The sequence below is a fragment of the Callionymus lyra genome, chromosome 2 (assembly GCF_982586985.1).
Source record: "Callionymus lyra chromosome 2, fCalLyr1.hap1.1, whole genome shotgun sequence".
NCBI lineage: Eukaryota > Metazoa > Chordata > Actinopteri > Syngnathiformes > Callionymidae > Callionymus > Callionymus lyra.
In genome coordinates, this window is record NC_141819.1 from 18,662,451 (window position 1) to 18,677,659 (window position 15,209).

Below are 15,209 nucleotides of genomic sequence, written 5' to 3' on the forward strand. Positions count from 1 at the left end.
AATCCAAGAAGTCTCCACCTCCAAGGGACTCGTTGTATAAACAAAGTGGGCGTGATCACAGCTGGCTGGAGGAGGAGTGAAGACATTATTACATCATAATGGACTTCGCTCTCATGACCTCTCCTTTGCTGAGATTTCAGACGGGGGAGAACTTTATAAAGTAATAACTTCAAAACATGGTCATGATGAGAGACTTACTGCATCTTGGAGAGGAAGACTTCAACATTTGAAACATGTGCGTGAGTCAGGAGAGATGTTTTTCACAATAGTTGACCTTTAAAGATTCTATTGCATCAGCAAGTTGTCAATCAAAATAGCTGATTTGGTGTTTCAAACATCACTGGTCTAAATGGAATTGTCCCATTGGATTAACCCAAAAGATTCATATGAGGAACACTAATTGTGCAGTATTGGCTCACTGGTTTATGCAACATACATGAACATACATATGTTTAAACCAAAGTGTGTGTGAGGGGAGGTGACATTGATGAGTTCCGACCTGCAGGTTTTGCATATGAAATTTGAACCTCATACAGCCAACTCCTGGTGTTCTTACATGCAAATAAAGGGAGGAGTATGAAGATGGAACCGTTTTGGATGGCAGATCAATTGGCAAAGCAATTGTATACAATACGAATGACAGAAATTAAAGATTGAATTAAATAAATAAACTGAACTGAATTGTTGATGCACATTTATCTACAAACATTGCTGCATAAGGATTTAACAGATAATCAAAAAATGTAACTTTTTGTAGCAGACAATGTGTTAATAATAAATTAATGAGTAAAGATTTTCTGTGTCAAACCAACTTCAACATTTCTTTTGCTCGGATCGCAATAAAGTCGATACTCTAATGTCGAACTAGTCCATCTGAGTTTTCTCTCATACCTGCTCACACCCCTGCCTGTGGGTGTGTTTACCTCTTGTAACGGTGTGTGCGTATGTGTGAGAGTATCAGGTAGCCATTCATAAGTGGCCTCCTCACATCTCCCAGCTCAGATTCTCCCCAGACCTCGGACTCTTTGGACTACTTGTTTCCCCGGACAGATATCAGGATACGACTATGAGCCGTGCTTTTCGGCCGAGCCTTTTGGTCCTGCTTCTTATCGCAGTGAGTACTTCGACTGCTTACTCGTTTTGAACTTTGAGCTTTACAAAATTCAAACATCTCGAAAGTTTTAGAGTTTATAACATCGGCGGCTGATATTCAACGAGCGATATCAATGACGATCGCTGCCTTCCTAGGCTTCTGTTTAGCCAGACACAACCAGGTTGCTATGGCAACAACGTTTGCCAATGAGCTAGAGCCTTGTGTGCTTTTGGTTGAACTGAAATGAACTCAGCTTGTACTTTCAACAAATAGATTTATACTTGTACATTCTTATCTATACATATTGATATTGACTATATGTACATATAGATCAATACATGGACACGTTATACTGAGTATTGTGGTCATTAAAGAAGTCAAATTAATAACAATTACTCTGACATATTTACAGCTCACAGTCAAGTGAAGGCAAAAATAACAATCTGCAAAAAGCTGATCTTTGTTGATTTTGTCCTTCTGTGTACAACTCTTTTTTTTTTATTTGACTTTTTGTGCTGTGAACAGCAGCTGTATAAATGAGCTGCAGAGCCAACAGGACACAAATGTAATTCCCAAACCAGTTTTTGAAACCAGGCACAACCTCCAGGTGAAAAAACAATTTTGACCGGACAAACTAGTAGTTTGACAATGTTGCAGTCGTGGAACGATTTGACCTCAGAGGTGAATTTCAGGTGGTCGGATCACTTGAGTGAGTTGAGAACATTCTTTGTGTCTCTGCTGTTATGCGAGCTTGTGATGGTCGGATGACTCACGGAGCGTTTGCCTTCTTTTGTCAACGTTTGTGCCACTCCTTCAATTTTCCTTTCATGCCTCTTGTTACCCTAACATGCCAGCACATGGATGAAAAATGGTGGCTTAGCTAAATATCCCGGGCAGGGCAGGGTGTGCCATCATCTCGTCTAGAAACACTTTAGCGAAACCAGAATTCCGCCCATTAACAGTCACAGGATGATTAGGGTGTCACTCCCAGGGTGACGTTGAACCCCCTTGCCCCAGATTATCGGTTTCTTCGAATTAATTAATGAAAGAAAACTATATTTTCCCTCTTAATTCTCATATTTCAATGACGAGACCTTAGAAGAACAACTAAGTTTTTTCAAATAAAACAGAACGTAATGTATAAATTAAAATGTGTCTCCACACATTTTCTTAACATGGGAAGGCAACAAAGAAAAGGGGGGTCATAAAGGGGACACAAGGTTACCATAAAGATCTAAATGGGTCCAATGAAATGTATACTGTATTTAATATACATAAGATATAAGGATTGAATCAATAGTTTAATATCCATGATGCCAGGTATTTCAGCCCAGTTTTAGACAGGGTTGTGTGACATCACATATTAGAGGCCTTGGTTGTGTTGCTGAAATTTTTTTTTATTTTATTTTGTTATAAATGCAAACACTATACTTTTTTTTTTTTATTATAATCAGAAAGGCTTCTTATTTAGCGTCTTGTTATTTCAATGAAATGGGGAATCTCAGCTTATTCTGTGTGAAAACAACATTTCTTGTTCCAATCAATTTCAATAAAGCGTAGTTCATTTCATTATTAAAATTATACAAACAAAAGTAAGATGCAGTTCTCTCATTTTAGGTTTCCCTGGGTTTATCATGGCCGCTCAATCTTTTACTCTCCATTTATCATTTTCATTTCACGTATTCAATCATTTGTGGGAGCCTATGACAAACAGGTGATGTGGAACACATGACAAAGCACCATCAGAGGAGACAGATAAAGACAACTACACAAAAGAGTGTTGTGTTATCCAAACAATATCAGAGCACCTTCTTTTCGTCTGGTTCAACTAAAGGTTCATTTGTGTACTGATAAGAAGGAAAATGGTTCACAAGAGTTTAATTTAAAAAAAATAATTGACCCGGAAGTTAACACTTGATTCATAAATGTTGTTTTTTCTGATCATTTATCACGTGCCAGTATTTGTTAAATATATTACTTCAAAAAGTATTTTGGGTTTTTTTCTAAATTAGAAAACTGTATGTGAATAGTAAAAAATAAAAAAGCACAGGTTTAGTTTTAAATTAATCTCATGCACATTCACGACCATACACATCGTTTCATCATCTTTAATGAATGATCATTCGTTTCAGCTGCAGGCCGTTTCAACGTTTCAGTTCAACTCATGGGGTCGTCTAGGCCGACGGAAAAGAGAATGGATTCCACCTCCAAAAGAGTTGACAGAAAATGTCGACTACACTCAAGAGTTGTTTGTTGCTAAGGTGAGTTTCTCTCCTTTCTTCTCTGGAAACTGTCAGACGAGGGAATTCATAACGTAAAGAATTTAGGTCCGATCTTCCCTCGGGTATTCTCCCTCAAGTGCAGACAAGCGATAAAAGGTTTTGTTCCAGTAGGTTCCAGAGTTCACCTGCCTTGTCGCTGCCACGAAAATGGTTAAAATAATTGAAATACTTACTCTCTGGTTACACTCAGGATTTTGAGTAATCCAATTTTTTTCTGAATGAAATCTGGGTTTTACTTTGCAGAGCATTAATGTATGATCTGCGGAATCAGTTTGTGACACTCGAGTCGTACGAGTCATATTATATGATCTTCTTATCTATTTATCAAATGTGCTACTTGCTGTATAACAATAATAAAGTGTAATATGTTCTGTTACAGATTCATTCAGATTACGATGACCTCAAAGGAAATCTCTACTACTCCATTGAAGGTGTCGGTGTAAACAAATATCCCTTCAATGTTTTTGTGGTGGATAGTAATAATGGCGACATCCGGGTCAAGAAAATACTTGACAGGGAAGAAATCGCGCATTACAATGTGAGTGACACAAACCATAGTCAAAAATTAAAACTCCTCCTTGTACTAACTGTTTAAAAAACACAGCTCACAGGTGTTGCCACATTCATCAATGGAACTGAAGCAGAGAATAACATTGACATACGCTTCAAGGTAGTGGATCAGAATGACAATCCACCTGTGTTCCCTACTGTAGTCCAACCAGGAAGTGTGAAAGAGCTCAGTCCCACAGGTTTGTGTTCTCATTCACACCTTGACTGTTGCTGGGATACGTTTGAGTGAAACAGTAGAAAGTCGTATTGACAAACGAAATGTCAATCATCAATTCTAGCATTCTACAGGAATGTTCTATAGATGATGCACAGTGAATGAAAAAGGATTTCTTTACAGGAACGCCAGTGATGAAATTCGCTGCGACTGATCGCGATGAACCCGGGAATCCCAACTCTCAGATCAAATACAGCATCGTCCGACAGGAACCGCCTGGTAACATGTTTAGGATCAACCAAGATGGAACCATTACTGTCACGAATCCTAATCTGGATAGAGAGGTATGAACGTGTAGTGAAACCGTCTTATCTGGATCCTAAAATGGTCTTATGTTGTAGAATACTGAACAGTACACTCTGGTAGTGAAAGGGGAAGACCTTAACGGTGATCCTGGAGGAAAAACTGGAACTGGAACTGTGGTCATTAACCTTGAGGATGTAAATGACAATGTTCCTACTCTGGAGAAAGAGCTGGTGAGCAGAAATTCATGTTCATGCAGATGAATCGATTCAGTGTTTCCTGTACATTGATGAATCAACTGTAGCCTTGTTGATATTTGCGTGTGTTTAACTGATAAATAGAAAAGTACAAAACAAAAGACTGTTACCAAACTATCCAAAATCCCTGTGGCATCGTACTCACAACCCATTATCTCTTACTGATTAGCAAGTTTAACTGTTTAAAGAGTGTGGCTCACTGGTGCCGATGTTCTTCACTTGCAGTACGAAGGCATCATTGACGAGAATAAACAGGGGATGGAGGTTATGAGATTCAAAGCCCAGGACCTGGATGCCACAGCAAATAACCGGGATGCAATATTTGATATTGTCAAAGGCAACGAGGCCGGATACTTTAGCATCAAGACAGACCCGAAGACCAACGAGGGAATTCTGATGCTTGACAAGGTAGTGTGTCATGAATATAACGTCATCGCTTTAGAGTCATTGAACTGTGAGATTTTAAACCCAATAGCTTGTCTTATGATGAATTTAAGACTGAATTTTTTTAGTGTTGGTAGGGTGAGTACACATTTTATACAGTGACTTTTGTGACGGGTTAAGCTAAGAAAAAATAAGAACGAAAAGTATGAATATGAGAAAAAAGTAAAAAAAATAAAATAAATAAAGCTAAGATTATTATTTTATTGTTATACCAATTGTATTTTAAATCTGGAACAAAACTTTTTTCCCAAATATTTGTTGATTTCCATTTACATCTTTTTGTGATGAAATGCATACAAAAATGACAAAAATAATAATAATATTTAGAGTATTAATAAAATAAAATAAATTAAATTAAAATTACTCCGGGCCCACAATTTGACTGTTGTGATGGGCCATCTAAGAAAAAACAAACAAACCTAAAAACTAGTTAGAAATATATACTTAAAAGATCCAATTAAGTCAATCTTAAATTAATATCATTGAGTTTTATTTATCCTTATACACATCTGATATTTAAGAACTTTTAACAAATATTTTATATTTGCTTAAATATTTTTGAGGGTCAATAAATCCTGACTAAAATGACTAAAGTCCTGAAGCAAAAACAATATAATCATATTTATAAATAGAAATATTTATAAAATAGATAGAAATAAAAAAGAAATAAAATAGTTTCTATATGGCCTCTTGACAGCCACTAAAATACAGCCATGGTGCCTCACTTGGCCCAGGTCTGACTTAACTGAAAACCGTAAGTGAAAGGATAAAGTTGATATTTGACAATCATGTTATATAAGGTAGTTATGCTTAATAAAAAGACAACCTTTTTTTTCAGAAAGTAGCAGAATGACCAATTTGTTTTTTTGTTCCAGGCTGTGAATTATGAGGACGTTAAAGACCTTGATCTAGGGATCATCGTGAAAAATAAAGCTCCGCCATACGGTGCAGGAGGCTCAAGTGGAGCTGGTATGGGTTTTGGTGGTGGAGGAGGAGGAGGAGCAGGCGGCGGAGGAGCAGGCGGCGGGGGAGCGGGCGGAGGGGGAGCAGGCGGCGGAGGTGCTGGTGGCGGCGGAGCAGGAGGTGGCACAGGAGGTGGCACAGGAGGAGGCGGCGGTGGAAGCTGGTCTTCGGGATCATCATGGCAAAGCCCCGGCACTTATAAAACCTATCCAGTAAAAATTAAAGTCAAAGATGAGCCAGAAGGACCCGCCTTCGATCCAGCGGTCAAAGCAATTCCCTTCTCAGAAGGAAGCACCACCTTTAGCACCAAGACGATCATCGGCCAGTACCAGGCTATAGACCAGGACACAGGGAAACCTGCCAAGAATGTGCAGTAAGAGAACCTGAGCTCTGAGTTTGTATTTCTCATCAAATAACCAACAACCCTTTACCTCTTCAGATACATAAAAGGTTCTGACCCCGACAACTGGCTCTACATTGATCCGATAACTTCAGAGATCAAACTCAACAAGAAGCCCGACAGAGAGTCCAAATTTCTGGTCAATGGGACCTACTATGCCAAGGTTCTGTGCGTTACTGACGGTACGCTCATCTCATATCTCAATGATCATCATGTTGATACTTACAGTTCAAACTTTCTTGGTTTTGTTCCCATTCTGGACAAATAACCTTCATCTTTGTTTGTTTCCCAAAAAAGACATGCCTTCCAAAACGGCCACTGGTACTGTGGCTATCCAGGTGGAAGACTTCAATGACCACTGCCCCGAAATCACCAGTGAACATAGGACTATGTGCACCAACAAAGATGCTGTGATTGTCACGGCTAAGGATGAAGATTCATACCCTAATGGCGCCCCCTTCCAGTTTTCAATCCTCAAAGAAGGCACTGAAGGAAAATGGCAAGTGGAACACTTGAATGGTAAGATCATTTAATGTCAACATTGATGGTACACTTTGGAGAATATGGATAGTCAATGGTTATTTTGTAATATAAGTAAATAAGTAAGTAATTCGTATCAACAAAGCATTTAAACAATCAAAACAATACTCAATAAAATATATACTTTAAAGGTCAAGATAATACTGAGAACAACACAGGAGTTCCAGAAAATCAAGGAAAAGCCTGCACAAATAAAAATAATAACAGTATGAAGTGGGCATTAAATCGTCACGAAATATCAAGCCTTTGTAATACAGTTTGAACACTGAAGAATGATGACAAAATAAATGTTTTTGTCATTTAAAATATCGGATTTTGGTTTAAATTTTAACATTTTTTTCTTTCTGATCTGGACAGACACATCCGCCATTCTAAGAGCCCAGGAGACTATGTGGCCTGGGACATTCAAGGTTAAGTTTTTGATCAAGGACGAACAGGGAGTAGCCTGTCCGGAACCACAGCAGGTGGAAGTTGTGGTGTGTACCTGTGAGGATGGAGTGATGTGCGGCAAGCGAGGGGGCAATGGTAAGCCAGCGAAGGATATCTCACTAGGACCTGCAGGAATTGGACTTCTTTTGCTGGGACTGCTGCTTCTACTTCGTAAGTACATTTAAATGCATGTTTTATGAGCAAGTCTGAGCCATGAGTAACCAAGTTGTCCGTCTAGTTATATTCCAATTGTGGGTTAATCAAACAGCTCTTATGATTGAAAGATATATAATACTCCAAGTCAATATACAACAACCAGTCAACCATAATGCCTCATCTCCACAGTGATCCCACTGCTGTTGCTCCTCTGCCTCTGTGGTGGGGCTGGTGCAGCTGGTAAATTTGCCGAGATGCCATTTGATAGCAAAGCACACCTTGTCAATTATCGGACTGAAGGACAAGGAGAGAACACGGTTAGTTCTTAAAACAAAAAATGAATGATTGTAAAGGAAAACTGTTCTCACTGTCTCACACTACTCTTCTTGTATCCTCGGCGAGTGTAGGAGGTGCCTCTCCTTAACATGCCAATGCAGCACGATGAATCCATGAGCCATGTGGGATTAGGAGCTGCTAATCGAACCATGGGAGCAATGAATTATCAGAAGTCTGTAGCATCTATGGACAGCGGGATGATGAATGGTGGAGGGTATCAGGTTGACAGCTACAGGAGAGACACAGCGTTGGGAGCGATGAACACGTTTGGTGGAGCGATGAACCAGTCTCAAGCGAATGGGTTCTACTCCGAGTTCGGAAACCAAGAGTCAGGAGGAGGAGGTTCAAGCGTCTACGATGGCATGGCTTTGCCGCACGACATCCTTGGTCAATATTACACACAGGTGAGATGGTTTGTTTTGTAATTACCGGTATATTTCTGTTTTATTATATGTTGGTCTTTTCATGCTACACTTATGTACTGTTCCACACAGTTAGTGAAGTGACTTGGATTTGGGAAGTTTTGTCGTTTTGCCATAAAAGTTTACAGCATGCCAGATTAGGATGTAGTAATTCACCTTTTAAAAAGCCAAGACAATTTTGATTCTTTTGACAAACATTTTGACGTATCTCACTTTCTTCTACTCGACAGAAACTTGGCAGTGGAAACGACAATGGAATAAAGGACAATTTCTTGGTGTATGACTACGAGGGTCAGGGGTCTCCTGCCGGGTCAGTGGGATGCTGCAGTCTCCTGGAGTCCGACAATGACCTGCGCTTTCTGGATGACCTTGGGCCAAAGTTCAAGACTTTGGCTGAGGTTTGTGGTGGCAAACCTATACCATCGGCTCCAGCACCCAGACCAATCTCACATTCTTTTGCGTCGAATGTGTCATCAACCCTGCCCTTACCATCTCCACCCAAGCAAGCTGTGTCCACTAAAGAGACTGTGGTCAAGGAGGTAAACGAGCGCTCTCAGGCAGTGAAGCAAAGCACAGCCAAAGTAAGAGAGGGAACAGCTACCATGAAAACGGGGACAACGAACCAAGGCCAAATGTTTCTTGTGCAGCAGCAACAGCCAGTCTACTATGCCACTACCCCAATGGTTCAACCAGTGCAGTATGTAGTCCAGCCTCAGGTCTCTACCAACATGATGTTCACTAAGGCACCTGCCACTAATCTTCAAAGCATGGTTTTGGTCAATGGAGCGCAACCAGCCCCTACCCAGGGCATGGTTCTGGTAAATGGACCCCAAACCAGTGCCGCCCAAGGCATGGTTCTAGTAAATGGAGGTCAAACAGGGCTTGCCCAAGGAATGGTAATGCAAGGGCCTTCTGTAATGTCTGTTGGACAAGCCAAGGGCTCTGGAATGATGCTGGTCAATGGTAGTGGGCTTCGTGGAAACGGTGGTAACATCATTCAAGCTGGAAACATGTCAGGTTCCCAGACCATGATGGTAGTAGAAGGCAAGGCTCCTTCTGCAGGGGCTCAGACCATGATGCTGGTAGAAGGCAAGGCTCCTTCTGCAGGTGCTCAGACCATGATGCTGGTAGAAGGCAAGGCTCCTTCTGCAGGTGCTCAGACCATGATGGTGGTAGAAGGTCAGGCCCCCACTGGATCACTCAAAGTTATTCGAGGCAACCAAGCCAACATAGTTCAAGGGGGTTCACTCAATCCAACAGGAGTTTATGGATCCCAGCGAATGATGGTGGTTGAAGGGTCAGCAGGCGGCGGAGGCATGCTAGTGCAAAACTCAGGAGGATCGTCTCACAAATATAGGGCTTCTGGCCCTCAGAGAAATAAAAGCACCAATATGGACTCTTCGGGCACCACAAAGACAACAACTGTGGTAAAGGAGACATTTACCGAACTCTGATGACTTTGTTCATCACCCAAACAGCTTTGAGAGATTTGTTAATGCCGGTTTCAAGGTGGAGGGTGTGCTGTGGCAGTTGAATGATGAATGTAGCTCCTGTTGTCGAGTCTGTCTTTTTCCCAATCGTGTCTTTGTGTCACCAACATGTTTTTTTACACACTTAAAAAACCCGTATTGTACAATTTCAGCAGTTTCACTCACTCCAGACGAGAGATTTAAAGTATTGTGGTAGTTCCACGTGTATTTTGGTTTATTCATCACATTTTCACTGTGAAAGTGCAATGACTTGGCACCAGAAGGGCCCGTTCCATGGTGTTTTATATGGCTGTATTTCTCGGTTTTAAGGCAGCAGTGTATGTATGCAACTAATGGGTACAAGGACAACAACTATGAATGAATATAGAATATTTTAGACTAATGAATATTCTTATCAAGTGTTTTTTCTTTATTAAGAGAGTACCTTCTCTATTTTTATGTACTTCAAGCAATCTTCCAGAATGTGTAAGTGGGAAAGAAAAGCTTTTGATTTTTGTACTTCTGCTCAAACCACCAAGAAATAAACTGCAATTAAAAATATTCTGTATATTTTGTTTGTTTGAAAATTATGAGTATTTTTTATTCATCAATAAAAATAGAAAGGGAGCCTCTCCAAACCTAAACCAAGAATCATGAAACCTTGATAGGCGTTTCTTGAACCTTATCAACCCACCCATTGCGAACATCTTTACCTTTGTAAGCATGTCATGTATCATTTAAAATGATGGATCTGAGCAGAGGGATAAAAGAAAAAGTTAAATATTACACAGCTATTACTAGTTCAATCAACAGTTCAAATAAACATATTTTACATTTTCAGATTCCTACCTTCATTGTGTGATTGAGAAAATAACATTATCTTATATTATATAACACTCCTTCAGAGCAACTCTCACACCTGATCTCCTCTCTTCACTCGTGGGAACAATGGGACTGTTGTTAATACGAGCTCCAGAACACAAGATACACCAAGTTGGAGAAGCTCCAGAGAATGTTCCAACTGAGTTGAATCTAAAGAAGTCTCTTGTAAACGATCGCCTTGCTCTTCCAGGACCTCTTGTCCAGCTGCGTGATTAAGCCTTTACAAGATTCACATGTAAATTGAAGTTGTGTTTAAATAAAAATAGAATGTTACTTGTGAATTCAATGTTAAAATCCTGTTAACAGAAAATTGACTCTGCCCTCTAGTGAAACTCTATGTTAATACAAGTCAAGAGACAAGTTGAAGTCATCTGTATTATGTAACGTATAATTAACATGATCACTTAGATTGATATTGTAGTCAGGATTATTAATCATGATTATACTTTACGAAAAACATCTGAAGGCACAACTTTATTAGATAACGCTGAATACTCATTTTAAATGGAATAATCATGAGCTGGAGGTTTTTTTTTTTAATGAAAGCCACGACTGTAATCACGATTTAAATTCCATTAATTGTGTAGCAACCGCTTAAGGTACATGTAACTTATATTCATGTTGACTTTTTTTTCTGTTTAGTATAATCTAGGATTTGTACAAGAAGTTGCGGATTCTAACATTTTAATTATGTAATAAGCAAAGTTCAGACTTTGGCCCTAAAATACATTTTTTTACTAAATAAGTTTGAAGCAAAAATTACATATATAGGATATTTTAATACACACTGAGGCCATATTCTTAATTCAGCATTAGTTCCCTCCACAGTACTGGTGGGCTGATTTAGTAATATCGTAGTTTAGAGGACGAAATCAGTTCAGTACAGGAGCATGTTTTATCTATACTGTGGCTGAAGGTGGATTTTGTTGTGTGCCTTTTGTGATATCCTCACCAGGAGGCAATGTTGATCCAACTACATCTAGACTGGAGTATTTGTTACTCGAAATTCAAATCGTACTATAAAGCCGTGTTGACCTAGTTAAAGGAATGGTCCTGTCAATCAATGTTCTTATCTTTAATATCTGGTGTGACTCAGAGTTTAAGCTTGCAGGTGATCACTGACTGGAGGAACAGGTTTTTTAGAAAAATGCCTTGAAGGCAAAACAGTAGAAGAAGATTTGAAACACCTGAAAGCTAGGCTTTAAGATCATGCATTTTTCCAATTTTATCGATCATGTATTCGGTGTTTCCTTAATTATTGTGGAGTTACAATCCAGACCTCCTTCAAAAAAAGAGAATAAAACTTCTGATCTGAATAGTTGTTTTTTTTTAATATATTAATTTTAACTCATAATGAAAACGAAAACACATCAATCATTCCAAAAACATTTCATCTTTTTTCAGGTCGTCCTCTCTCCTTACAGCCTGGCCCGGGGTAACGATGACATATACCTTGTTGATCTTGCTCGTAAAATATGCTGCTTTCAAAGGTTTTCGTCACATGCAGAGAAACTGTTTCTTTTGAAAAAGTGACAGCATCTTCGTCCTTCTCAGCATATTCAAAGTCTCTGTTTATATTGGATTTATACGTTTAAAAAGAGCTAAACACGTGTGCAGAGACTTGAGCAATGTTCGTCTGGTGACCGATTACGGTTTGTTTAAAAAAGGTCTGAGAATTTTCACAAGAAGTTGTGTTTGTACAGCACCTGTCTGAGTGTTCAAGTCAGGATTATTGGTTCAGCTTCATTTTATTTTAAAGGTTTTCCTAACAGAGATTCAGTCATGAGTTCTTTCCGAAGCGTGAGTAAAGATGACATGACGTTGACAGATATATACTTATGGTATTGATAACTATTAAGATCAAGGATAAGATGAACAAATCTCTTCAAATTCAAGGCCACTGTCGCTTTAGTATTGATAATTTAATAGCTTTAAAACGCAGTTGTGTTTTTTAGGCCAATCCTATCTGAAATGAAGAAATCAAAAGGCTAGCAAATAGTGGATTAAGGCTGGATTATGTTAAATTTTAAAGTACATTTTTTTCTGAGTAGCAGATCATGTGTGTGACCTGCTCTCCTATGGCCCCTTATTCAATGAAAACTGAAGTAGAAATGTTGACACAACAAACAAACCTTACAAAAGAGACATGGATTCAAAGGCAACAGAGCTACAAGGTCAAGATAGTCACCCATATTATGAAGGAATAAACACCTCGTCATGGATCTGAACATACAGAAGGACTGACAGTTTGGATTTAACTTAAGAGAGCAATTGGGCAAACATTGACTCATCAAATAAAACCAGTGTTCAAATCTAAAAAACATTTTTTCAAAGAAATGTTCACTCTGTTAATGAACTTGATCAACATTATCAGAGCAAAAACATGAGCATGTACGTATATAAAGACTGCAGATAGATCAGTGAGAAACATTATCTGGGGCTTGTTTTGTCAAGTTGAGAAATGTAAAGAAAGAATGTAGAGAACAGTTTGTTTCTTCATCCATAATTATGGGGTTTGGTCCCCTGAAGCGTCCATAAAGCTGTCATTCTAATCTACAGTGAGAATCTGTCGAAGGTGATTCATCACATTTATTTATTATTCTTTCCATTTCATCTGTTCATATTAAGCTCTTTGCCAAACTGTTCATTTCATCAAAATCATTATAATAGATACTAGATTGGAAAACAAACATGGAGACCACTGTAGCAATTTGCTCCCTACTTTATTGAGGAACAAAATCAGAGAATTAAAAGGAAACAGTCCAAATATTTCTGTCTTTAAGAACATCTGGCTTAAAGACCAATGTGGAAAAGAAGTAAGTTAGTAAGTCATTTATATTTATAGAGCGCTTTTCCAGACCAGGGTCACAGAGCGCTTAAACAATCAAAACAATAGTTAATAAAATATATACTTGAAAGGTCAATATAACACTGAGACGAACACAGGAGTTCCAGAAAATAAAGGAAAAGCAGGCACGAATAAAAATGTCTGCCGAGTATGACTATGATCCATTAAGCAAAGCACACAGCTTAAGTAGAGAAAAACATGTATGTAAACAAAATATAGTAAAAGATTAATTATAATAATTGTGTTTTTCAAGTAAACATTTACCACAACGTATTCCATCCACTTGCCTTGCAGGAAGGAGAGATTTCTGCTCCTTCCTGCTTACTGTTGTCAATCAATAAGTGAGGAAAAAAAAAATCCAACGGTCTTAGAATTCCTTCTGTATTTTGTGCATGTTTACTAATGTTTATTGTTGTTGATATATTTAATTGTTTTTTTTATCGGCGTTGACAATACAGCATATATCAACTGTTCACAAGCTTCTCAAATGAGAGGCAAGAATGTCCTCCGACAAGGATGTTAGGTAATTGTTGCATTAATGTTTGTCTGGTGTGTGTCAATGATGTGAAAAGATTATTCTAATTGGCCTGAACGACAAACATGAAATACACTTGAAACAAGAGCCTGGTTTTAAGTCCCAATATAATGATAACGTTCGTTCTGGTTTACTGGGTTTTCCAATTCCCATTCCGATTTCCATTTTAAATGATGAGAAAGTGGTGGCCGGTGAACAATAAAAAGAAAAATCCATGGATAGCGGTTATAATTTTCTGCCTTAAAACATATTTTCGAAAATAAGTAGATTTTCAGAAAAAGGCTTCCTTGTAAAAAGGAGATTTCGCCGAGCTAGCAATAACGCCACTGTTAGCTGCCATTTAAATCCTCCCCTCTAACCACTCTTCTTTAAAGAGGTTTGGTCAGACTGCAGGAAGGTTTCTGGATCTTTTGTTTTTAACCTGCCCACATAGAACCAAACTGATTGGTCACTTTGCCCCTCATTCTCCAAACCAATATACATAGTTTTGACTTTACCATGCATGCATGAAATCCTGATTTTAATAGAGACGGATGATTCTGATTGGTTAGTATTCCTTTATCCCATCAGAATCATCAGTAGGCTTCAATATTGAACTTAATTGAGGTTTTTATTTAATGTACTGTGGCGGGCACTAGGACTTGCGCGGTTTCATCTCACCCATCAGGGTAGTGTGTCTGGACAAACAGTTCAGTTTGGTTTTGCTGAGTGAAGAATAAAGTTGTGTTCGACATCCTCCTCTGCTTCTTCACTCTTACCTACATTGGTGACCCCGTTTTTGAGCATGTTTGGTGACGAAGACCACGGAATTTCCCTCTTCGGACATGTCTCGCTCACCTGCGCTGCCTGCCCCCGCCTCCGCTGTTAAACTCCCGGACTTCTGGCAAAGTGATCCCGCGTCCTGGTTCCAGCATGTCGAGGCGCTGTTTCACCTTCGTGGAGTTACCGACGATGACTCCAAGTATTACCTGGTCGTGTCTGCACTCGACCAACAGACGACTCGTCGCTCCATGGCGCTGCTTAGAGATCCGCCACAACGTCACAAGTATGTCGCGCTCAAAGATCTTCTGCTCCGGAGATTTTCTCTCTCTGCGGCCGAGAGGGCAGAACGACTGCTGTCCTTGTC

At 39.2% G+C, this 15,209-nt stretch overlaps 1 protein-coding gene across 1 annotated transcript; it reads left to right on the forward strand.

Moving 5' to 3' along the window:
* Positions 1-978: 978 nt before the first annotated feature.
* Positions 979-10,379, forward strand: dsg2.1 (desmoglein 2, tandem duplicate 1). Its single transcript, XM_087783847.1, has 14 exons — positions 979-1,114; positions 3,226-3,354; positions 3,755-3,913; positions 3,980-4,124; positions 4,283-4,443; positions 4,501-4,635; positions 4,885-5,067; positions 5,979-6,439; positions 6,506-6,648; positions 6,764-6,985; positions 7,364-7,606; positions 7,781-7,908; positions 7,999-8,331; positions 8,580-10,379. The coding sequence occupies exons 1-14, from the start codon at positions 1,067-1,069 to the stop codon at positions 9,801-9,803; spliced, it is 3,714 nt and encodes a 1,237-aa protein (XP_087639973.1). The 5' UTR covers positions 979-1,066; the 3' UTR covers positions 9,804-10,379.
* Positions 10,380-15,209: the final 4,830 nt, after the last annotated feature.

Bases quoted from the DNA above. Each gene is read 5' to 3' on its own strand.
- dsg2.1 (XM_087783847.1), top strand. From the start codon at position 1,067: ATGAGCCGTGCTTTTCGGCCGAGCCTTTTGGTCCTGCTTCTTATCGCA. The intron at 3,355-3,754 runs GTGAGTTTCTCT...GTTCTGTTACAG, and splicing joins AAGAGTTGTTTGTTGCTAAG to ATTCATTCAGATTACGATGA. The intron at 8,332-8,579 runs GTGAGATGGTTT...TCTACTCGACAG, and splicing joins TTGGTCAATATTACACACAG to AAACTTGGCAGTGGAAACGA.